Source organism: Sceloporus occidentalis, unplaced genomic scaffold, assembly GCF_023333645.1.
Source record: "Sceloporus occidentalis isolate IW3139 unplaced genomic scaffold, rSceOcc1.0.p SCAF_11, whole genome shotgun sequence".
NCBI classification, from domain to species: Eukaryota; Metazoa; Chordata; class Lepidosauria; order Squamata; family Phrynosomatidae; genus Sceloporus; species Sceloporus occidentalis.
In genome coordinates, this window is record NW_028316991.1 from 12,830,171 (window position 1) to 12,855,976 (window position 25,806).

The window sequence follows — 25,806 nt, forward strand, 5'->3', positions numbered from 1 at the left end:
ATACTATATATTAATACCTAATTACTAAAACTAAAAGTTATATAACATATAAATAATCTACTTTGAAGCTGTTCATTTAAATTACTTTCTGATTATACATATACCAAAAGTCTATATATTGATTACCACATTATTAATATTTTGTCTTAATTTACTGTTAAAATGATCAGTACAAATGCATGATTAACATTTAAATCCTTTGTACTTAGATATATATAATACACACGCACACATAAAACTAAATGTTTCAGCTTGACATTTTCAGAACTATTTCAATATGATGTAAATTTAGTTCTTGCCATATGACAAAAATTCTGTTTAGTGTATATACTATGTTTAAAAATACCACCACCGCCATATAATATAGTGTCTGTCCCATTAGGGAAAAAAGCATGTATAGGGGGAAAAACCCGAATTAAATGCATTTTAAAAGATGTTTAAAAACAGCTCTGCTTTAAATATATTTTTTTCAGCCAAATTAAATTGTCAGCTTCTTTAATAATGCAATAATGACAAAAGAACAAATAAACGTCTGTTGCATTCTCCTTAATTCCAGTTCATTTACATCTTAACTGTCTTTTCTATTTTCTTTTTACTTTCTACATTTTTTAATATCATGAACTACAAAAGGAAACAATAAAATTGTGGTAAATATATACAAACGCCCATCGAGTATTTTTTTTTTAATTAGCAGTTTTACTTCCTAAAAAGCCAATTTCTCCATTTTGTATTTTTTTATGATTATTATAATTATTAGAGTTTTGGGCTAAGAGCAAGTGTTTCACCTTGTAAGTGGGCTTGACCTCTTTGGTACTGCAGGGGTTAAAGATCTAACGCTCGACTAATGGAATGAGGTATTACAGCAGCTGCGGCTCACATGGCGGCAAACCTGCTCTTTCCTATTCCTTTCTTTAGTTACCTCATAGCCGTTTGTCCACGAATATATACCACATAAAAGTTTCATCTGCCGCAAAAATATTTTGGTTTAAAAAAAAAAAAAAAAGGGGCCAATTACAGCCATTAGCTTAGCCTCGTGTAAAAGGCAGGGACCCCGCGGGATAATATATCCAGCAGGTGATAGATTAGTTGAAACAAATTGGAAGCGTTGCACTTAATGGCTCCTGGTTTCCATCAAACGATTTTTAAAATGTCGTCATTGTAGCAGAGAGCCGTGAGCCCCGTGGAGCGGTCCGCAGCAGGTTAATTTGAATCATATGATGTGTCACTGCCCTCAGCTGACATGTGGGAAGCCATAATAAATCCTTTCCCAACCAGGGCCAATTCCCTGTGAGAAGGTGAACTGATCCGGCCCTCACACCGGCACGCTAGCCTCCGTAATTGAAAGCAGGGCCACCTGCTCCTGACAGCGCGAGCCCACGGCAGAGACCGGGGACGTGAGAGAGGGAGCGGGGACCACGGCGTGTGCTTCCCGAGTGAAAGAGATTTACCACTCCATTTAAGTCAGACTCGGTTAGGCTGCACTCGGCTTCTCAAACGGCTCTTCTTCCAAACCCTGCCTTTAATCATTCGTTATTCCAACAACAGCCCTACACTCGATTTAACCAGAAACGCTCATTTGTTGCCCAGCCCTGCCGCGTATGAGGGCACTATATAAATCAATAAATTGGAATAATAATTCAGGGAATGCGTTGTTTTAAACTCTTTTACGTGTTTTGAAGTTCTCCCTGTTACAGGGCAGAAATATCTGACAGGGATCAGTGTCCCCACCACGTACCCCCCGGGAAGCGATCGTGTGTGTTATCCATAGACGTTCCGAGTTATGGGGAAATCGTGTAACCGCCAAATGCTATTTATTTCTACTATAACACGTTAATTATTTGCTGCAGGGTTTGTCTTTTCAGTCTCACAGCCTGAACTTAACAGGAACATTAAGCACCCATAATGGTTATTAACACTTCTGATCAACCAATTACCTTCTGGAGCTGCATTAAGATATAAATAAATAAACCATGTAAAAAAAAGTTTTTTTTGCAAAGTGTTGCTTACCCGTTTGATCTTCGCGTACAAATAAAAAGGCCGGATATTTAGAATCACTAAACGCTCTCCGTTACTCCACCAAGATAGGCGTTTCTCTTAGTGCGACTCTGTGTGGGAACACAATATGCCCGCTTCATTCCTGTTCAGCAGATATGTAAAGAATGGTATTTTTGTAACTTTTGAAATAAGATTTTTTTTTTCCTGGATGTGATTTAATGAGTTCTGACACGCGAGAAGTAGAGCTGGCTGAAGTGCAGACTTTTTTAATTAATGGAGGGTCATTTGCTGGAAAACACTTCGGCTTCTCGATAGTCTTCCGTCAGGGCTCTGCAAACGTTTTCTTTCACCCGGCAGACAGTGTCATTGCGTTCGCACAAACCGCAGATCCCGCGCTGAGCGTGACGCACCGTATGTGCCAAGGCGCCAGCCGCCACTACCCTCGCGGGCCATACGTGACACACCGTAGGTGCCAAGGTGTCAGCCGCCACTACCCTCGAGGGCCATACGTGACACACCGTAGGTGCCAAGGTGTCAGCCGCCACTACCCTCGAGGGCCATACGTGACACACCGTAGGTGCCAAGGTGTCAGCCGCCACTACCCTCGAGGGCCATACGTGACACACCGTAGGTGCCAAGGTGTCAGCCGCCACTACCCTTATATAAATAAGTAGCAAATAAGCACAAGGAGCCAATACCAGCAGAGGTAATTAGCACCAACTTTAAAGGTCTCACTCGGGCATCAAGAAACCTGAAAACGTGCAGCACTGGGGCTGGGGGTCCTATGTTTTCCTCTTCATTAATCCTGTAAGCCCAGGAGTAAATCGTATTTACCATTGTTTTTGTTTTTGCTGTAGATGCCATTGAAGTTATTTAGAATAGTGGCAGTATTTTCCTGCCTTTAAATTAAAATCATTCATATGAAGTATTCCAAATTTCCCCAGATTTTATTCTTGAAAATCTTATCAGGTTAAATACTGTTTCCCAATTAAAGTGTGAGATTGCCAGAATGAGAACAATACATGTAAATGCAGGGAGAATTATAACATCTTTATATCTGTTTTACTGCATCATACACCTCGAGTCCCAAATATATTCATCTGCTAGTGATCAATTAAAGCGAGATTGGCTGCTTGCACGAATATTCAAAAAAACATTTTTCATTTGCCTTTTGCAATAAAATATTTTCATATACTTGAACTATCTATACTAATGTTCAAATTCTTACTATATATATATATATATATATATATAAACAAGTATATATGTATATATATGTGTGCGTATGTATATAAATATTATATCAAAAAACACTTGTTTAATTGTTTGCAAACCAGATAAAAATTCACTTGGCCAGAATGTCCCCTTCATAGTTTGTTTTGCCACATAAGACAGCCTATGAACTAAAATGTTTTCTTATTAAATAGAAAACTGCATGCATTTAGAGTTTTAGAATTATTATTTCAGGGGAAAATACAAATATTTAATTGGTGTCTCTTAATGTGTATTGGGTTTTCTTTTTTGCCTAACTCTATGGGGGATTCTCTTCTTGGTTTCTAAATTAACATATATTTTTCTAACCCTGATGAAATACATATCAATATATATAGAATGTCATTTAATTTTTTGCTTAATACTAAATTTGTGTTTTAGTCAAGAAGACAAATTAACATCAGTAAATGTAAGCCTTGATATTACGTATATTTTTGTGCGATGAAAACGGAGTCATCCATTCTATTTGTGTAAATGCAGTAAAATTGGCAGATTTACTACAATATTCTGTTAATTTAAAGACGCTTCAGTGAGGTTTTTCTTGTACAAACCTTGACGTGTGACATCTTTCACATTGTTAAAGTGAATTTACAGATATAACACTTCCTATAGCCATTTTTATCTTGATAGTGAATGTTTTGTTAAAATTATTTCCTGCTGACTTCTGTCTATTTTTGGATTCCAATTTCATGACATTTCTGTCGCCGGCCGTTTTTCGAGTCGTGGGACCAGTTTCTCGACTGCTTTGTAAAAGTCCAACAGCAAATCAGTCTTTTTCTCCTATCAAATATCTGGATTATTTCCAATGATCTGAAAATGAGAAAGAAAAAGGCACATTTTTCTCAATTTGTTCCTATAGTCAGCTTTTATATAATTTCTCAGTCTGTTCAGTTTTTATTTTTTTATTTTATTGTTTTTAGTTTTCATCCCATCTGGTATATAGACCATACTCTGATTAATGGGTCTGTGCCAAGTGAGTAAGGTGAATGTAATGTTTGAATAATCGCTAAGTCTGGAAAAATAAGTTAGTTTTGTAACACTAAGTGTCTTTGCTACCCCGGGGAACATTTTCTGCTAACATTTGTTTCATATGTCTTTTTCTAAATTGGTCTGCTTCTCAGCTCCTTCATTTCCATTTGTTATACATTTCTTGCTTAAACAGGCGATGTCAAAGGCTCTACAAGTGTTCTTTCTTTCTTCTTTTGCAGAGACCCTCTAAATTGAGTATTGTTAAATATTTTTTGTGTAATGTCACTAAAATTTTAGTTATTCATTTTACCCACAATCAAGTCCCACTGTGTTATTTTATATAATATATTATGAGGGTTGACTTTTTAAGCTAACCGACGTACTAATTATTATTATTAATAATATACCTTCTTTTCTTATTAAAACAGCGGATGTCAACATAGAGATATCAAGGCCAGTAAAAGCCAACCTGAGCTTCGTCAAGTTGGATCAAGTCAACCATTTCACTGAGAAGATTTTTATGAAAAACCTAAATGATGCCCCACAGGACACAATCGTATTGGCCAATCCCGTTCTTAATACACAAGAGACTCCAAAACATGTATCTTTCCAAAGTAAGGAGGTGGGCGCTTCACTCAGCAAGGAAAATGTTAGAATCGGTTCCTCCCAGGACGATGTTTGGAAACCCATATCCTGCTTCCAGAAGATCTCTTTCCATACTACCCAAGTGGTGTTTTCTTTGGAGACAGTCCCACACCCCAGAAATCCCTGTATCTTAACATCCTTCTCAGATCTTCAGGGATCGCTTACAACCCAGCCAGGAAGCAAGACATCAGGTAAGACCAATGTTTCTTCCTTTCCTCCCATCCTTGGCAGCCAGTCCGGTTTGCCATGGTTAGCTATAGATGCTTAGAGCAAATCTGCATGGGTGCTTTTGTCTAAGGAAAATAATTAGAATATCGAAGTGAGCCGCAAGTTTTATTCCTAGACATCAGCAATGTAATGGTTCATCCACAATCCTTACAGACATGTCAAATCAGAATTTACTACAAGAAAACTATTATAAAAAAAAACAACATTTATTTTACCACTGAGACATGCAGAGCGCTGGATACTACCATTGTACAGGACTGAGGAATATGTTCTATAAAACAAAAAATTATCAAATCTACTAAAAAGTGAAAATCTGAGTGTTTAGAAAGTGTCTCTTGTTCTGTGGAAATAGTAAGTGTACCATTCATCATTCATCAAGTGTGCCGCTCTTCCCTGGGAAACGGATCCTACTACCGCTTTATCCTCGCCTAAGGCTAAACATTCCCTATTTGTTAGCTCATAAAGTCACATTCTTTCCTAGTGCTAACTTATACAACTTGATTGCCGTGTAGGCCGATAAGCTTGCCGCGAGGCTTTTGTGTGTATCCCACTACTATGTGGTCATTACCCTCATCATGAGCGGCTGCTGGCCTATCTTGTGTTTTACTTCCAACATGTTGTAAAACAACCCAATGTATGAAATCGTCTTGTTTGGCCCCAAACAACTCTGTCCCGATTTACTGAGACTTATCACCATCAAAAAGATCTAATTTATACAGTTTAGCACTTGTGTGACATCAGTAGAGATACTACGGTAAGATAGGAGGGAGGTCAATAAATATTTGGTAATATGAAACGGGTCCAAATAACAAATATCTCTATTAAAGTCTTTTGCTGCATTCATGTATAAGACAGTTCCCCCAGGGGTATTGTTAAAAGATTTAACGGGTGACTAATCGATTTTTCAGATAAATATTTACAAAATGGAACAACTAATTGGTGATGCTGTGCCATTGACATCACTTTTATATTGTTTCTAATGTTAATTCTTCTTCACTTAGTGCAAGTAACATGTGTTTGTTTAACCGCTGGGATTTATTTTCCAAGATCATGACATAAGCTTTCATCCATTATTCTAAGTAGATGTTTTAATAAAGCTACCAAGTTAGATTTTTATTGCTCTTCTAGCAGGATTGGAAATGTAATTCCTAGAATTTGTTTGCCCAAACTCTTCCTGGAAATAATTAAATCATGTAAAATTTTGTCGTGTTAAGATTTTTTGGGGGAACCCTTACTTGTCATGTGGCACAAATGCCACAGAATATGAAAATCCCATTCAAAAGGGGAAAAATATCACAGATACGTAACGTATAATGTTTTGTTCAAGTGGAACGGCACCTTGAAAATGCATGATCAACAGCTTAAGTGGTTTGATTTTTATGGAGCCATCAAGCAATTCTGCGTATGAATAAACACTGCTGTGTTTATTGGTTATAATTGGTCGTACTCCGTATGCCCTGCGTAGTGAGACTGCCGAAATGTCTGCCGTGTTCCGGATGCTGGCGTGTTTTCGAGTGGTTCTGTTGAGATAGCTCAAGAAACCGTCTTGGCGCATGTTCCCTGTTTGCTGGAATTTCACGTGGCCTCCCACGAGAGCCAGCTTTTGGGTTTACTGGCGGCTCATCGTGCCTCAGCATAGAAAGTCCTCTGTAAAGACGAGCGAGGGGGAGAAACCAGTGGTCTGTAAGACATTTTGATTATTAATTGGCAGTGCCCGCAGTGCTTCGAGCTTTTTATAATAAGACAGCCTTATAAAGAAGAATACAAGCTGAAATTCAGCATAGCAACATAACAGATACAGGAAATGTTTGTAACTGAGAAGCACACATTATGGGCCAAGCATAGGTGATTTATTTCCCTTCTACTTGAAATATTCTGGCAGAGCTTGATACAATTCAGTGCATTTTACAAATGCTTTCTAAACTCAAATGCAACATGAAAGGTTTTGAGAGGGCTTCAGGGCGGCGATCTTGATTTAGCCATAAAGACATCTTAGAAGTGTTTTGAACATTGTGCTCATTCCCTCGCTTACCTTAGCTGGGGGTTTAAAGACCGAACCAGAAGTTAATGGCTAGCGTGGGGATCATTGGGTTATTTTACATACTTTGTACAGACCCAGCATAGACTGCATTGAACTTCCCACTCAGTAAACTGTGCAGACCAAGGTATTTACTAAGGTAGAAAAATATAAAGGTATATAAGCTTTTGTGATCTCTGGGGTCTCTTCCTCAGATGGAAGCAGCTTAAGAAAAGACCCCACTGAGTTCCCAAAAGGTTATGTAAAACTTTACATCTTTTTGATGTAGGCCCATTAAAACTTCAACTTCAACTAAAGACTCTGAAGCTTTCTCTGACATAATTATTTAATCAAGTAAAACTCTTGCATAGTTGTGTGACACAAAAGCAGGCATCGATATACAATATGTGACCAAAAGTATGCTGGCAGCCCTCCTATTTATTGAGTTTAGATGTTTCAGCAGCACCAAGCATATAAAATGAAGGAAGAATGAGGAATAATAATATAAGGCTGTTTTTAGGTTTGAGCCCCTTAGTTGCAGTGAAAGGTAACGTTAATGCTGCAGCATACAAAGACATTTTAGAAAATGCTATGCTTACAGCTTTGTGGAACAGTTTGGGGAAACCCATTTCCAGCATAATTGTGCCCCACCGCACAAAGCAAGGTCCATAAAGACAGGGTTTGATGAATGATGAAGAGCCCTGACCTCAACACCGCAGAAAACCTTTGGGATGAACTGGAACGGTGATTGCGAGCCGGGCCTTCTGATCCAACATCAGTGTCCGACCTCACAAACACTCTACTGGATGAATGGGCAACAATTTCCACAGAAACACCCAAAAATCTTGTGGAAAGCTTTCCCAGAAGAGTGGGGAGTCTGTTATAGCTGCAGCTGCATACTAATGGTTTTGGGACAAGCTCATATAGGTGTGATGGCCAGGTGTCCACATACTTTTTTTTTAACAAAAACAATTAAAAGAAAATGCATATCATTAACTTAGTGATCAAGTTGAGCAGCTCCAAAAACTGGTTTTGTACATACTAAATAAACAAAACATGAAAGAAAATGTAACTGACAATCACTATCATATTGAAAGCTGTATGTGCCACGTTATTGTTGCATTGGTCCACATGTAAAGGAACAACTCCATGCATTTTACTTTTGTTTTGTTAGAAAGCTAAGATTTGTGTAGGACATAGTTGTCGCCCTGGTGTATACTAACATGAGTACGGAAATGAAGCTGGAGAAGCCAGGACAGACTTTATTGCTTTTTGGGCACTAGGGGAAATCTGCTTTTATTCCCTGCAGGTTCCTAGCTCTAGCCCCTCTCTACAGCTCCTTTAATTCATCCTCCCCTAAAATCCCATTTTCTCATTCTCCACTCCATCCGTTTTGAAGCTCGGGGAGTAATACAAAATCACACAGTTAGTTCACATAGGCAACCCGTTGTGGGCTATGAAACATAATTGTGGAAACATTTTGCTAAGAACCGTTTGGCCCAAATAGTCTGCCCATTATATCTGTAAAGACTTGAACCTTAATCACGGAGACATAAACAGCCGATGCATTTGCCTAAAAGCCACCACTGTGGGACATTGTTTTCCTGCACTCTATCCCTGCCCGGAATCATCATGGGCTTGGTGTCTGCTCAAGTGTATGTGTGCATAGGCACAATTTACCGCCAATATATAATTCCTGTACCTAGGATCTTTCACTGAGATTAGCCCTCACCAGGAAGAGATGAAAAGCTGTGATTATTGAGCCTCCAGGACAAACCTGGTGACCCCCCTAGGCAGGCCCGGACTGGGACAAAAAATAGGCCCGGGCATTTCAGACTGAGCAGCCCATTTTTATGAAAAAACATATATGTACATACATATACATAATACTTGGTCATTCAACATGGGAAGCCTGAAGCCACAATTTAGTGCGACTAATCCTTGAAATAAATATTATAGAGTAAATAACACAATACCTTATCTTTTCCACTATTTCAGGGTGATTTCAGGGCCTTGAATGTTTTGTCCCCTGAAGTCACTACAAATTCAGGAGGGCATTTTATCTCTGGATAAATTAAAATGAAATGGTTCCCACTGTAAATTAAGGAAACAGATAACCAAACACACACACCAAGACAGGCTTTTCCACACTGACGCCCAGACACACACACCAGGACAGGCTCTGCCACACCGACACCCAAACACACACCAGAACAGGCTCTGCCACACCGACATCCAAACACACACACCAGGACAGGCTCTGCCACACCGACATCCAAACACACACACACACCAGGACAGTTAAAGAAAGAAGAAATGTTTCAGCACTCAACTCCCAGGAAGCTGGGAGCTAGCAGGAAAAAGGGCAAAACAAAAACAGAAAGCATAACAAAAATAGCAACGTTTCGGCCAAACAGGGCCGTTTGAGCTTGACAAAGACCCTGTTTGGCCGGAATGTTGCTTTTTTGTTTTGCTTTCTTTGAGTAAAGTAACCTAAGGATAGGAAGCTGATTGGAGTGCTGGGGTTCTTTTCTGTGTTCGTACACACACCAGGACAGGCTCTGCCACACCAACACCCAAACACACGCACACACACTAGGACAGGCTCTGCCACACTGACACCCAAACACACACATCAGGACACGCTCTGCCACACTGACACCCAGACACACACATCAGGACAGGCTCTGCTACACTGACACCCAGACACACACACCAGGACAGGCTCTGGACAGGCACACCGACACCCAAACACACACACACCAGGACAGGCTCTGTCACACCGACACCCAAACACACACACACACACACACACAACAGGACAGGCTCTACACACCGACCAAAACAGCCTGCCTGTGGCAACTTTGCCACCAAAACAGCCTGCCTGTGGCAACTTTGCCCCCCCCCCTTACACATCCATGCTATCACACACACATATTCATTCACTTGTTCACAAATAGTTATTCACTAATTCACAGATAATCATTCACTCATTCAGATATTCATTCATACATTGATACTCATTAATTCCCTCATTCGGATACTGATTTACATATACTCATTCACAAACATTCATTCACTCACTCCTTCACAGATACTCATTAATTAACTCTTTCATTCAATCTCACATACACCATACAGCCTCCCTCACCCCCTTACCTGAAACGATGATGCATGCGCCGCTCACAGACTTCCGCTGATCTACACAGGGGAAGCAGACGCACAGCAGGGTCATGTGACGTACGTCACGTACGTCACATGGCTCTGTTGGATTCCTGCGTCCCCCTGGCCGTGGAAGGGACGCTGCTCGCGCGCGTCTGCCAGTAAGTAGCGGGCCCGGTCGTAGTTGCTGCAGGCTTAAGGGGCAGGTGCCCCTTTTGCCCTGCGTTAAGGACGACCGCATAGGCCCAGTCAGTCCGGTCCTGACTGGGCCTATTTTAAGGTAATGGAGCTGCAGCTCCATTAGCCCCTAAGTCAATTCAGCCTTGGCTGGCCCGGCCGCGGCCCTGCTCCGGCCCACCGAGCAAATGCCCGGTGTGCCCGATGGCCAGTCCGGGCCTGCCCCTAGGTATGACATGCATCTACATACTGATGTTCTTGACTTCTATGTACTTGTTTTATTGTCACAGTGACAATTTTTTACTACATCTGTGTTCATCTTAGAACTCCCTTTTTACTACCAGACAGCTACAACTATGGAGGTCAGGTCCGTTGGTCTTAGGTGCATCTGGCAACTATACCAGTTTATTTGGTTTCTCAAATGTTTTGTTCTTTTTCATTTTTTTCATTTGAATTTTCTTGCAAAACTAGCTGTAAAACAAATTATCTGGATAAGATGAGCAAAGCATGTATCCAAATGTAAACTAGCTTTGTTTCAGGTCTCCAATCATTATTCAACACTAATAAATGTCTTTTTCTGGTGGATGTAAGTTATGATATGCAAGGTTTTGCTGTAATAAAATATAGAGCATTAAGGCATTGTAAAAGAAATCAGAGAAGAGAGTCATTTTCACTAAAATACAGCTCTTAAAAATAAAGACCCCTTCAGCAGCCTGAAAAGCTGTGGGCTTACCAAATTTTATGAGATTTAAAAAAAAAAAAAAATGTTAAGATGCCATTTAGGTGGAATTATTAGATGGCCTGAGATTTAGTGCGGATATTTATATGTAAATATAAATCTTGTTATAAAATTTCTTATTCTGATGCCCTTAAATTTTGGATTTCTGTGACAAAAAGGTCTAATCTTGTGTGGAACCTACCAAGCCACCGTGTTTAGGTCAGAAGACAAGAGATGTGAAATTATTCCACCACTCTAGAACAATCTGAACAATGTAACAGTGGTCACAAAGTCATAGGTAGTTAGAAGAAAACCTTAGAACCAAAATATTTTCTTTGGCTACACTATTTGTTCAGGTCCAGTAGCTACTGTATGGAACAAAAAGAATGCTTTCCAAAAAAAAAAAGTCACCCAAGGAAAACATTAAATACATTGCCTTTGACTTGACTCTTTTGACACTTACTACCTTCTCAAGCGTTCTTTCAAGCCAACACATCCTGCTTCTGCACCTTACATATAATTTTCATGATCCCATAAAAAGATAGTTCCTATGAAAAGGAAGTCCGGATAACATTCTAACGATTCTGTTTCACAAGTCCTCCTTCTATTGTTCTACTCCTGCAATAAATGAAATCCAGTATACGTTTTCCCCCCAAAAAGCGCTATCTATTTCTTGAGCAGATACCGTCAGCATTCCGGATTCATGTCAGTATTTTTATAGCGTGAAACTAATACATGAATACTTTGACTGTTTTCTTTGATTTTATAGTTGCTCAATATTGCAGCCATCTGCAGCAGCTGCATTTTACAAATTTCTTGCTGAACCAAACCCAGCATAGCGACAAAAGTTGTCATCTCAGATATACAGTTAGAACAGGAGATCGAAAATTGCTACTCTGCTGTATGGCCATCTGCTCTACAGATGTTATTGTATAGAATTACGTGAAATAAAATGATAGTAGCGTTTCTTTTTTTTTTTAATCAAAAACCGCAATCATTCGCACTTGTTTACTTAGATCTGCATAACTGTTCAATGAAACAACATGATACACTTGGGGTTTGGTTCGTTCTCCTTTCTCTTTGATGGTTTTTGATGTGCTGACTGTTATAAACACACTTACCAATCCCATTCTGAGACTATCATGGAAAAATCTACAAAGCAACATGAGGAGAAGACGTTCTAATCCCTCTCTCTTGTGTGCACATGCTAAATTTAGTAAGAGAAAGCGTTCTTCTTTCTTACACATTTTATGTGACATTGTCACGTAAACAAAGTTGAACTGTTCTTTTCCAAATATTTTAATTTGGAGGCTGAAGGTACTTAATATGTAATCTGAGTACCAGTCCCTGCTGTTCGCCATTCTTTTATCTCCTTGTTTGAACACCATGGTGTTCCTGGGCGGGTGGGAAATGGTTTCTCAAAATGTGATTTATATCCGAAATTTGAAAAGTGATAACTGCATTATTTTTTTTTTTAAGTATTAATAGAAAAGAAGGAAATCATTTTCTCTACCATCAAAGATAGGGGTTATTCTGTTAAAGGTGCCATTCCACTTAGAGAAAACCCTCAAAGTTTAAGTGCGTAAAACAAGATAAGATGCCTTAAGAATCTTTTTGAGTTTATTTGGAGCAAACCTATCAGTACGTACTTTTGTGTCACATGACAAGTATTCTCAACAAAAAGGGCGCATGCATGAGCCAAAATTGTATTTGATTACAGAATTATTTCTGGAAAGGGTCTGGACAGTCATCACTAATAGACATGATGTTTCTAATCCTACATTTGGTTACAGAAGTGCTAAATTCAGCCGAGAGGGTAGAAACAGAGACACTGCTCTTCTGTGAAAACCAAAACCAACTGTATTTGATCCTAGGTCATGTCTCAGGATAGCCTTATGTCCATGCATGTTTAAATACCCTCACTGTACTAACCAATACCACTCGCACTGTTTCACTTATCTATCTTCCTCTCCGTGGAGTAATCATTCCTTTAAAATCTTACTAGGTTAAAATCCCCTTTATGGGTTATTTAAGTACATTTGGTGTAATACATAATAGTTACAATCAACACCACCAAAAGCTCTAGAGTATGAACACTTTGCGCTTATTGAATCTGATGATCAGAGCCGCCCTTAGGGGCAAATGTCCCCCGGGGCCGGTCTAAAATTGTTCACAATGGACAGGCTCTTTGTGAAGAAATGTTGACACTCGCAGGCAGGTAGAAGCGCAGAGAGGTCCTGACCTGACTATGTGGTGAATGCAAGGCTGCTTCCACAGTAACCAGAGAGAACGCTGCCAGCGAGGTAAGGGGGTGCGAGAGGTAGGGAGTATGTGTGAACGTATGTATGTATGTATGTTAGAATGAGAATGTACTTATATGTGTATGTCTTGACATGAATGCATATGTGTGTGTTAGCATGGGTGTGTATGTGTAAGTGTGTGCTAGCTGTGACAAACCTGTGTCACTATTAGTTGATTGGGTCCTGATGGGATACCCAAAGTTATTAAAAGATCTTAGTACTAGCAGAACTAATACTAGCAGAATCTTTAACAGATTTATTTAACCAATCGTTGTGTCACGGGAGTAGTCCCAGAAGATTGGAAATTAGCGAATGTTGTGCCCATTCACAAGAAAGGCAGTAGGGAGGGAAGTGAGTCTTACACTGGTAGTGGGGACATTAATGGAAAGTGTTTTTCTATGAATCCCATTGCAAATGTTAGGGGGCAAGAGGCCGATGGGGCCATTTTGCTTTACTTGCCCTCACTGCTGGGCAAGTCCTGTGTGTGCCAGGGCTGGCCTTTGGGGTGGGTGACCTGTGAAATATGCCTGCAATTGAGGGTTTCCATGCATTATTTATTTGATCTATCACTCCAGTGCTGAGTTTGCATGTGATTTTTCCAGTTGATTTATACCTTGCGTTTGTGTGTTATTTAGTTGCTCTATACTTACAATGCTGTGTTTCTATATGTTCACTTGATCTATACCTGAACTATATGAGGGAGGAAAATACAGGTGCGGCACAGTGAAAGGGGGGCTCTGGGGGTTATGACTGGGGAGTGCCACAGGGGTGGCCCGCACAGTGCGCCTGAACACCTAGGCCAGTGATGGCGAACCCGTGGCACGCGTGCCGCTGTTGGCACGCCGAGCCGTCTCTGTGGGCACGCCGTGACTACAGTAATATACTATAGTCACGGCGTCCCCCGGACTACATCTCCCACAGTTCTCAGTGCTGAGCGCCGGGCGACTGGATATGACGCTTATATCCAGCCCCGGCGCCCAGTATAAACAGCTGTGCGCGGCTGCACTGCACAGTTAGAACGGAAGAAGCAGAAAGGAAGAAGCAGAAAGGAGGAAAAGGAAGCAGAAAGGAGGAAAAGGAAGCAGAAAGGAGGAAGAAAAAGCAGAAAGGATTAAGAAAAGGTAAGATTTGTGGAGAACCAAGGTGGGTGGGTGGTTGATTATTGGGGGGGTCTGATGTGGAGAACGAAGGTGGGTTAGGGGGGTCTGATGTGGAGAATGAAGGTGGGTGGGGGCATCTGATGTGGAGAATGAAGGTGGGTTAGGGGGGTCTGATGTGGAGAATGAAGGTGGGTGGGAGGGGGTCTGATGTGGAGAACAAAGGTTGTGGGGGGGTCTGATGTGGAGAACAAAGGTGGGTTGGGGGGGTCTGATGTGGAGAATGAAGGTGGGTGGGGGGGTCTGATGGTGGAGAATGATGTGTGTGCATATACATATGGTAAGGCATATGTATGGGCACTTGGGCAGGCATATGTGTGTGTGTATAGGGCAGCTGTGTATATGTGCGTGTATGTGCATACATTTATGGGCAGTGTATATGTGCCCACAAAAGGTGTCTTTAAAAAAATACATGCACGTGTACAGTTGTTTTTTTTTGGTTTTTTTTCAATACAAAAAATGTTTAATGGAAAGCTCTGTTATTGTGTTTTTCTTTTTAAACAAAAGCTGTTAATTAGTTTGAAAAACTGTACGAATTGTTTTTTCTAAACTAAAACCTCGTTATTCAGGTTTAATGGCAGTGTTGGCACTTTGAAAAAAATAAGTCGTTTTGGTTTGCAGTTTGGGCACTTGGGCTCAAAAAGGTTCGCCATCACTGACCTAGGCGTTGTGGACAATTTATCCCTGACAATAAGGTGTACACAGTAAACCTCTCTTACATGTTCTACGTGGCTCTGGAAACAGTTATAATGCTATAAACTTTTGGGGTCTTATTGCAAATGTCTCAATGTGAAGTAATTTTGGCCACAGATAGAACTGTTAGAAGGTTCAGTAACACTTTTCACAAAGCTGGTTCTTCTGAGTGACCTCCAAATATTATTTAAATGATACACATGTGATCGACGTTAGCTGTCCTTTAAGCTTTGATGGATCGTCTAACTTCGAACAGTGAGGATGTATCACACGAACACGTTTGGCCTTTGTAAATATCACGTAATTTGTTATCAGAAGAGAAGCCAACGGGCCAACTAATAAGGCAGAAAAAACAATATGAAGATTAACCTGACGTTCCCTCCTCTTCTTCCTCCTCCCAGCGGGACAAATACAGCAGACAACTTATTTTAAATCTGACAGCCATGTTTTGTATGCCTTCTTCCTGAAGAAACCAGCATGTGTGCTGCAGATGTATTGCTCAAGAAAGACTTAAGTACATGCTACTGGGTTTGGTCTGTACGCGCCTGGGCAGTCATTGCTATTATTCATAAACCAGCGCTGGTTACATATGGTTATGTCCTAATGCTTCTGACAAAGGCATGTCGTGTTTACTTAATATATGTGAATAATTGTGCTTTATGGCCAGTACGTTCAATATGGCAAATAAATTTGGATTACTAGATAAAGTTTAATTTACCAAACTTATCTATATTTCACATTATAGACAGTGCCCTCCACTGATATTGGCACCCTTGGTAAATACAAGCAAATAATGGTTGTGGAGGATTGTGTTTATTGTTTAACCTTTTGATGTTTTCTTCAAAAAATAAAACACAATTATTGGCTCCCTTTTTGTCAATACTGTGTACTACCTCCCTTTACCAAGATAACAGCTCTGAGTCTTCTCCTATAATGCCTGATGAGGTTGGAGAATACATGGCAAAGGATCTGAGACCTTTCCTCCGTACAGAATCTCTCCAGATCCTTCAAATTACAAGGTCAGCCTTTTTGTTATGGATTCATTCATTACTTGTTGCCTACTAAATATTTTAATGTATGTATTTTTGTGTCCACCAGACCTGACAAGGTTCTAGAACTGAGAAAGACCAATGACCGTCCGTAGCAAAAAAAAAAAATGGAGACACTAGTTTGAAAAAAAAATTCAAAGCATTAAGTGTCCAAATAGTGTCAAACAACCAATGGAGCAAAAAAGGAAGTAAAACGATAAATTGGAGCTATTCTCAAATATGTTGAAACAGCTGATAGGGACTTGGCATCTTAACTTGGTGCTGAATATACCAAATAAACCAATCAGAAGCTACCAGTCGCCTTAACTGGTCCATTCTGCCAGGGTGTATAGATGCATAAAGTAAAAAAGACATTTTAAAGGAAGTCAATATTTTGGACATGATTTACGTACTAAAGTAATTGGACATTTGGAAATTAAGTTTTTATTTTATAATCATTTTGACAAGTAGAATAGAACAATGACTATATATATATATATATATATATATATATATATATATATATATATATATATATATATATATACACATAAATGGAGGGATTAGCTTTATTCTTAGTTTCATCAAGAAAAATCATTGTTTTTGCTGGTTACATTCCAATATTGTAATCATAAGAAATGAATATGTTATAGAAAATCTTCAAGACGTTGCACTCAGCGCATTCCTGCCCCCTTTTTGCAGCTAGTAGGTAAAGCGCATTATATGTATTACGACGCATTTCCCTGCCAGACAGAGAACCTCCATTTTGCCAACATGATCTCCTGTGTATAAAGAGCTGCAGTTTCATGAAACTTAATGATTTTGAAAGCCCAAAATTCTTGCCATTGGACAATATTTAATTTTGGATGAGATTCAGTTACTAAAATGTTATGAGAGGCTCTGGAGAGAACAGAGCCAAGAAAAAAACATAAGAATAAGAACATGGAATGCTGAAACATATTGGCAGATACTTGAAAAATATATTATATTTTACAATATGTTTACAGGCACGGCTACAGTTAGGTGTTCAGAGATAAGTAACAACGCTTTTGTTGTTATTATTGCTCTATATAGCGCCATCATATTCCACAGCGCTGTACAATAGGGAAACAGGACATAAATAGTGCTTGACATAGTTTGGATTTACAGAAACGAGGGCAGGGGGCTCTGTTCAGATAAGCTTACAAACTAGAAGGAGGTGAGGTTATATTTTATTAAGAGGTCAGAGTAAATGTTTGATGTGGACAAGCCACACAACATGCCAGTGTAAAGATGGTTTAAGTAAATAATATCACTAGGTGTATGTGCAGGCTGAACACTGAGGTATGGGTAGAGTAGTCCTAAAGCCTTGATGAGTCCTTGGAGACCTAATGTTGTTTTTATTTCTTGTTTCCCAGAAAACAAATTATTTTATTTTTTTTTAAATAAATAAAGCCACTTCACGGTGCTCAGCTGCAGAGCATTGCGATGTGGCTGCGTGGGAGCCGCAGTGGAGGTCTGTAATTAATGCATCTTCGCAGACCTTCATTGATTTTACTCATCCCTGTGTCACTCAGGGAATATCAGAGGATCTCCCCGACAGCCTATGATCCCCACTATCCACAAAAGTGGAACAGTACATGAAAACTGGTAGCTATGAAAGAAAGTAACAGGATTAACAAAAATTGTTAAAGGCAGTTCTGCGTCCCGGCACTGGGTATGACTTCATAAATGGAGGCAATAGCCGGTGGTAGAGGGAACGCTTATCCTGCTCCATTGGCTCAGCAAGAAAAGATTGTCTCCTGGCCGCCAACCTGATTCACTCGCTGGATGTGACATTACGGAGCAGATACTTGTTTTTACTAGTACAATCTACTACTACTGTGCATGAACTTCATCAAATAACTGCTTTATGTGCATTTCAACATCTGTTTCACTGACAGGAGGCATGATACGGACAGGAAACTTATTTTAAGTTTTAAGTTAACATGTTATAAAACTTTACATTTGGACAGAAAAACCTCCAAAATGATCCCAACACATATTACCCCAACAAACTTGATCTACTTAAGGTGTATGTGTTGCTTTTATCCAACTCCTATATCACAACGGACACAATTGTGAACACAGACTGTTGCTACCCCATAGATGAATGTACTGTATATAACATTGAGGGTCTTCTATTATGAAGGCAAATGATGCAAGAAAAAAAGTACAACGTTTGGGGTGGTCAAAGAGACAATATATTTTTGGGAACATGTTTAGAAAGTTTAACTCAGGGATGGTAATGTACTAGATTATTTAGTTTCCATTTAATTTAAAACCTGAGGTATCATGCTTAACATCTTCCGTGATGAAGGATGCCGTGACACCTGGTCCCCAATGCTTATTATCTGGGGTTTCGCTTCCCAAAAGGATATATATCGATATTTCCATAACTAGGGCATTCGGAAGAATAATGTATTACACATAGTTACATTTCTATATCCAGTTTCAGCTCTTTTTATAAACATTATTGTGTTTTAGGTAGAAACCAACCTAATAGTCCTAGTTCCTAGAAAAGGAACTCAAGGATTTGGGTTCCACAGAAGGACTCCTCGCTAGCATGAGGGTGATAATAAAATTATTATTATTTATTGTTTTATATCGCGCCATCAAATTCTGTAGCGCTGTACAATGGGTAGACAGGACATTACAAGGCCATAAGATACAGAAACATAAATGCAGCCTACATTTGGCCCGTTTCCCTATTGGAAGATGACCCAACATAGTATTCCCACAATTACCGGATTGTTGTCAGGTTATGCTATATTATATATCTATATTTCATCAGATGATCATTGTCAGAGAGTAAATTACCCTTTCAGATATCCACCGGAGGTTTCCCTAGTGTTACTTCAAATCCAAAAGCCAAATCTCAGCGAAGTGGAAAATATATCGTAACACTGATGTCATTTCCAATATCGACGACATGTTGGCTGCCTATCTTTTTTTTCTTTCTTTCTTTCTTTTTTTAAAGCAATAATTAATTGTTCTCCATAGTTTAATCAAATCAAGAACTGGCATAATTGTTTGATATCAAAGGTCTCTGGTACAAAAATATTCGGAGTATATTCTAAATAGTGATTTTTTTGCAGTGAAGTCAATTGATACAATAATTGGTTGCCTATTCTACAAAATGAAGAAAAGGTGTATTGGAAACCTGTGGGAAATAAAGCATTAAATTAAAAATGACTACCTACAATAATAAGCAACAGAAACTAGCCGTTTAAAAGACCCCAAAGGCCTGTTTAACTTTTACAAAGAAATAGAAAACTCTCTCCAGCACTTGAACAATAGGAAATGAAATCTCTGTCGAGAAAGCCAGAGGACAAGTTAAGTAATGTAAATGGCCAAGAGGGATTAAGGTGGAAGTGCGGTATGGTGGATAGCTAAACAAATTACCAACAAAGCCTAATGAATATTGGGTGTGGGCATCAGGGTTCTGTCAGAAATGACACCCTGACCCAAGTAGTGTAGACCAAGCGCTCCAGGAAAGGTGGAGACCTCATCAGCTTTCTAACATCTGGGATTTTATTTGTCATTTTGGCTTTCTGTGCAAGTGCAAAAAAAAAAAAAAAGAGTAAAAGGGGATTATCCTGACAATGAAGTGAGTTACTGAATCTTGTGATAATGAAAAGCAGAAGAATTCTAATTCCTTTCTATGGTCCCTGAGGTGAAGGTACGTTTATAGCTGAGCAGAAGTAAAAATGTAGGAGGGAAGAACAGATGGCCTAAAATCCATGAAACAAGACACCATCTAATCCCAAGGCTGAGTACCACTATTAATCCTGGTCAGTCCCCTACTGTTGGTTTAAAACAAGACTTCTCAGCAGCTACTGATAAACTACGTGAAACTCTTTGCTGCGCTCTTCCAACTTATACATTTCGCAACTTAGTAGCCTGTGAATTCAGTCGTATTTTATTGGCTGAGTCTCTATTCTGTAAAAGGAATGCTTATGGTGTTCTATATAGATGAATAAACTAAAATCCAGTTTTCCCTGGGATTACTATAAATGTTTGTCCTTTTCTACATCTCTTGGATAGAAAGCTGCCCTTTTCTAGGGTCCACATGTCTGTTCTGCAGTAGCTGTGGCCCCAGCGACGTCTATTCCTCATAATACCGGGGGCTTAGGCTGGCTCTATATAACATGAGCAGTTGTACATGAGTGTCACCTAGGTCTCTTCTTGGTTCATATCACTGACCTTCTAACAAGCATAGAGTATGATGCAGCATCTGAAAACTGTATATTTAATAATTAATTTAGACACTAAACAACTGCTCTAAGGGATGGAACTTGTAACGGCTTGTGGTGAATGGCGACTTTACTTCACAAGTTTAGTCCCTCAACAAAAAGCTTTGTAATGCCATCAAAAGTTGAAACATTGTTACTTTGTTCCCCTCTTGTTGTGGTGCTAACACCACTTTTCACGCTTTTCACCAAAATCACTTTTTTCTTTTTTAACTACTGTTGTCTTGCCTCTTGAAACCCACTTTATTTAATTGACAAAAACAAAGCAAATATGTTGTTAGGTCATCAGCAAAATAAAAACTTCTGATTTGATATTATCACCTAGCGTGTGTCCGGATGAGTTGGGGGAGTTACATGTGCATGGGCACAGTACCTGCCTAGTAAGCAGGGATGAGCTCACTGTAAACAGATCTTTGCATCTTTGACTCTCTTACTGATTCATCATTGACCTGAACTCGGAGTGAACTGTGTTTAGACAGAAAACAAGCAGGATTCCTGGCCTGAGTTTTAAAGTGTAATTAAGGCCTTTTGAAATCATGTGTACAGTATAGGAGCTTAACGCAACCCCCACTTTTAGCCTTACCACAAGCAATAAAGTTTAAGTGCAGGCACTGCCTGCGGTGGATTAGAAAGGTTTCCAGGCCGTACTTGTGTGTTTGAAATGTTTGATGGAATAGGCACTTCACAGCAAGTGTAACTAAATTCTACGAGGCATTTAATAATTTATGAATGCATTGTATCTGTTTAACATCATCATGTCACCGCACTTGTAACTTGTAAGCACACACGTATTGGATCCTGAAAGTAATTTTGAAGGGACAGTTGTTTAAAGGTCCAAATCTCTTCCTATGAGCTCAGAATGTGAGCTGTACAACAACAGTAGCGACCTGTACCTTCTGCATGTCCGCCCAAAAGGACCATCAAGGTAGCACTCTCCACCTAGCAGACAATGGTTCAGACAAAACAATAATTTTCTCCATTTTTGGATCAAAAATTTTTGGACCAAGCCACTAAATCTATTAAAAGAATGGCTTGAGAAGGCTTAACGTATCGATTGTACAGTGCTGGTGGTGCTATATCAATGAATCAATAATACATGTACTGTTGGTCGGGAATCATAGTGTAGGAGCTACTGTTTCATCTCTATGAGGCATACATGTGTCTGTACTAATGAGATACTATTATAGCTGCCCTTTCATATTGTTCTAGACTTCTACAACTAAAGAAACAAAGGATTTCCCACACTATCGACTAACATACAGGGGATGTGACACAAGGGCTACGGATATAGGGGATCAGTTCTCTCCTAATGTAAGGTCTGTTGGCTGGCATTAAATGATAGATCTTTGTCCTAGTTCTCTGTGTTGATACCAACATCTACATCTTTAGATGATTGTGGTCTAAGTGGATCCTTTCCCTTCTGTACATTTATAATCTGAGGCATAAATATTGGGGATTCCGTCACACTTTATGACCATATATTGCTCAGCCCAACACTACGCCAAAGTACCCAGAGTCTGGCGAGTCCCATCTAATTTTTCATGGCTATGTTGCTTACCAAAGAGCCAAATCAGTGAGCAGCCCCTACTGCCACACAGATGCCTCACTCATGGTGTCCAGAGAAGGCTTTACATTTTGTGTTTTTATTGGTCGTTATTATTCTGACAGCAACCCAGGAATCTGAATGGTTATATCATTTCAGATTCAGAGTACACCCGTTATAAGTGGGTATATTTATATGTTTTAAATCGGGTTAAATGGGTAGAATGTCACAGTCGCACATATTGGAGTTGTATTCTGCGCAATACCGGGAAAATCATTATTTCTGTGTTGTCCTTTCTCTAGTGGGTAACAAAATTGTATGTAATTATTATTTCAAGTTATAATGCAATAAAATAACAATAAAAAAGTAGCTATCAGTCTGGATAATGAAGAACAAAAACACTGGTATGTTTTCAGTCTTGAAAATTTGGGGATTCTGCAGTCGTCACAGTTATCAAGAATGTCTGTAAATAAATTCCACATGGCGTGGTTCGGGAGGTACGATCAAGAACTATTCTTCCAATTTGTAGTAATTGTTTTATTCTTACTGTACATGAGTTGCCTATTAACCGTTGAGAACAGTATGATTTTTAGTTTGCTTGTAGAATGATTCGTTTTATGATGGGATAACGCTCATCCAATTGTTATTTACAATCCATATGAAATGCAGCCGGAAAGTATGAACGGACAGTCATGCTTGACCTAGCTACCAAATTTTCCTTGTTCCTTCTTATTATGGGTCCCAAGAAATCCCTCACTCCTCGTTGTAAGCAGGTTGCATCCTGCTGTTTTCCGTGAGTCCGGTGTCAGTACTGCTAATTGTTAATGTCTCTCTGAGGGGGGCAGATCCAAAATAAACAGCAGTATGGAAAGAACAGCTGAGAGATTATTTTCCTTCAGGTTGCTGGTTTATAAAATGTTAGTTTTGAAAGAGTCGGAAAAAAATTGCCCAGTATTCTCCCAAAGGAATCTAGCCAAGATTAAATGTACTGATGACTTACTTCCCAAAAGTCTAGTAGCTATTGCGCTCATGACCTAGAGCCATCTGTGTTCGTAATGAAAGGCTGAATGCAGCATTGATGAAGATAATTAAAGATTTTTAAAAAAAATATAGTGTGACTCTGTATACAAATAAGGCTTAGCAATACTGCAAGTAAGTAGTGCACTCACATTTCCAAGGAAATAAATGCGCTCATCATAAAATATTCTTTAATTCTTTGTGGCTAAACCGGCTCCCTCAGGTGGTCTATGTTAGATTTTCGGCCAAGCTGCAAAGGAAAATCCTGATTCATCTCCTGAGGAAGCCGGTTGTCCGGCAAGCATGTGCCATACAGATAATAGGAGAAAGGGAGAATGTCCTTCAAGGCTACAAATAGAGTAAGCCTTCTTACTGCAGTAGAGTTGTCAGAGCGTCCTTATAGAAGGATATCTATCCAAAGTGGCCCCAGACATACACATAGTTTGAGAACCTACCTGCTTTAGTACAGGACTGGGCTTCTTCTGAAGTAAGAAGTAAAAGAAAAATTCAGAGTTGGGGTTACAAAGAGTTGCACTTGTAAGATTTGGTAAGAGACACACACCTGTACCCGTGCCATATGTGTTATTGTATGTTTGTATTATTTAAAACATTGTAATCATTATTCTACACTAAGTCTCCTGAAATGAGTCTAGGAAACAATTTAGTGTTTGTGCTTAGATCAAGAGTGTTTCAAGAATATTTTGTCCAGATATATATATATATATATATATATATATTTGACTAGTAGTGTTCATTTCTAAGCGTCTTTGGTGCTGTAATCTGGAGCTGCTGCTTTAAATCAGCTGGCTCTTAGATTTTGGCATCCTGTTGCATTTTTCTGGAAAATGCGATTTTTGTTCGTTGTATCTGTTTCAGGGGATTTTGTTTTATAGTGTTTAAATGATTTTGCCTTTGGGAGTGTATATAGTTAGAGGAGATTCACGCTCATGCCAAACAATGCTTTTACGCCTAATATAACTGTTCTCATGTAACAAGGATCACAAATCCCTGCAAAATAGTCATTATATCGAGTCTTGATCACTTGTAAACTGTGTACCAAATGTGTCCCGTCCAGCTGGCAGGAACAGACCTCTTATCAAATTTTCAATGGAATTTTTTGTCTCGGAGTACAGCACATTTATTCGGCCGTCGCTTCAGCTTCAGATATTATTATATTATTCCCCTGAACTGATATCCTCGTTTAATAATGACATTGTCTCTCTGGCTTATATCTGATTAATACTCAATAGCCTGCACTTACTATGAGCATATACTGGGGCTATGATGGATCCCAGATTTCCCTGAGTTAGGTTAAGGGCATGTGGCACTAAGAATTTTGGGGAAAAAATATTCATTTTTATGCTTGCATTTGCAGATGTGGTTACAGAGGTCTGCTGAAGATAATCTGAAATTAGTTTTATTGTTATGTAGTTTAAGGACAAATGGGTATTGATGTATTAGTCCCAAGAAAACTTTGTTTTGACATCACTGAGTCACATACACATATTAGCATTTCCAATGGCCAAGGAGGGGCACTATTACGAGGTATGGTTAGCGGTCCGTCCAGGGACAGGGCTTTTGCAAAGACTTTTATGATACTTTGTGACATATTTCTATGTAATTGGCCTGTAATAAACTATATGACGGAGATTATTGCATGTCCTTTTTATTATACTATAAATGGTAAAGTACTAAGTACATCCGATAGCGCTAAATAAAAATATACATACACTCATACCCACCAAACAGTGTGCGCTTCTACGGAAGGAGAGAGGAACAGGGGGAATGGGATCCCAAAGATGGACAATCCCTCCTAAAGAGTATGACTTGCATGGCATTAAAGTACATTTTCTTATAACAAGTCTGATCTGAATTTGGTAGCTGCAGAGCGCCAATGACTTGAGAGGGAAAGCGTCTGCAGCTTATCTCAGCAGCATTTATCGGCATGGGGGACCCGGCCGCGGTGAACCCAGCAGGGTCCCAAATTCAAAAGGCCAAGCAGCGCCTGTCTGCTCATGTTGCAAACAATTTGCGTTGGTGAATATTCATATCAGATTTTTATATTTGTTAGCGCTGGGTTGAGCTGGCCACTTACGGCATTTTTTAATAAACCTAGCCTCGTTTTACCCCATTGACTTTAGCTTTTACAGCTGACTGTGCCCATAATATATACGTTCACTAATTTATTTCATTTACATACCACATATTATGAATTTGTAAAGGTCCCCCCTTCCCATAAGTCCAGCATGATATTTTAAGCATCTGCTGGCTTTTTTATTACATATCGAGTCCTTTACCACTGGTGAAGCATGAAAAACAATCTCCATTCTGTGTATAGCGCAGGTGGGAAATTGGGCATTTATTGGTGCCTTTCCTCTGATATGCTTTTATAGCGTAGCCTTTTTCTCTAATTTTGGAAACTAGAAACATGTGTGTTCTGTATGTAGCCCCCTAAGGCCATTGTCTCTCTATATTATTTCAAGTTATCTTATTTCATAAGGTCAGTGAACAGGCACATTGTGGAAGGCTTTGTGCAATTCAATATATGACACCATAAAGTTCAATTGTACAAGCAGCAGGGACGGATTTCTCATTACAGCATGCAGGACGTGCC

The 25,806-nt window shown here is 39.4% G+C and overlaps 1 protein-coding gene across 1 annotated transcript in view; it reads left to right on the top strand.

The window, feature by feature from the left end:
* Positions 1-25,806, top strand: part of LOC149305589 (intermembrane lipid transfer protein VPS13B-like) — a 383,703-nt gene that overhangs the window by 289,191 nt on the left and 68,706 nt on the right. Inside the window, exon 35 of the mRNA XM_089477585.1 lies at positions 4,665-5,072. Coding sequence (XP_089333711.1) covers positions 4,665-5,072 — 408 coding nt within the window. The remainder of the gene's footprint in view (positions 1-4,664; positions 5,073-25,806) is intronic.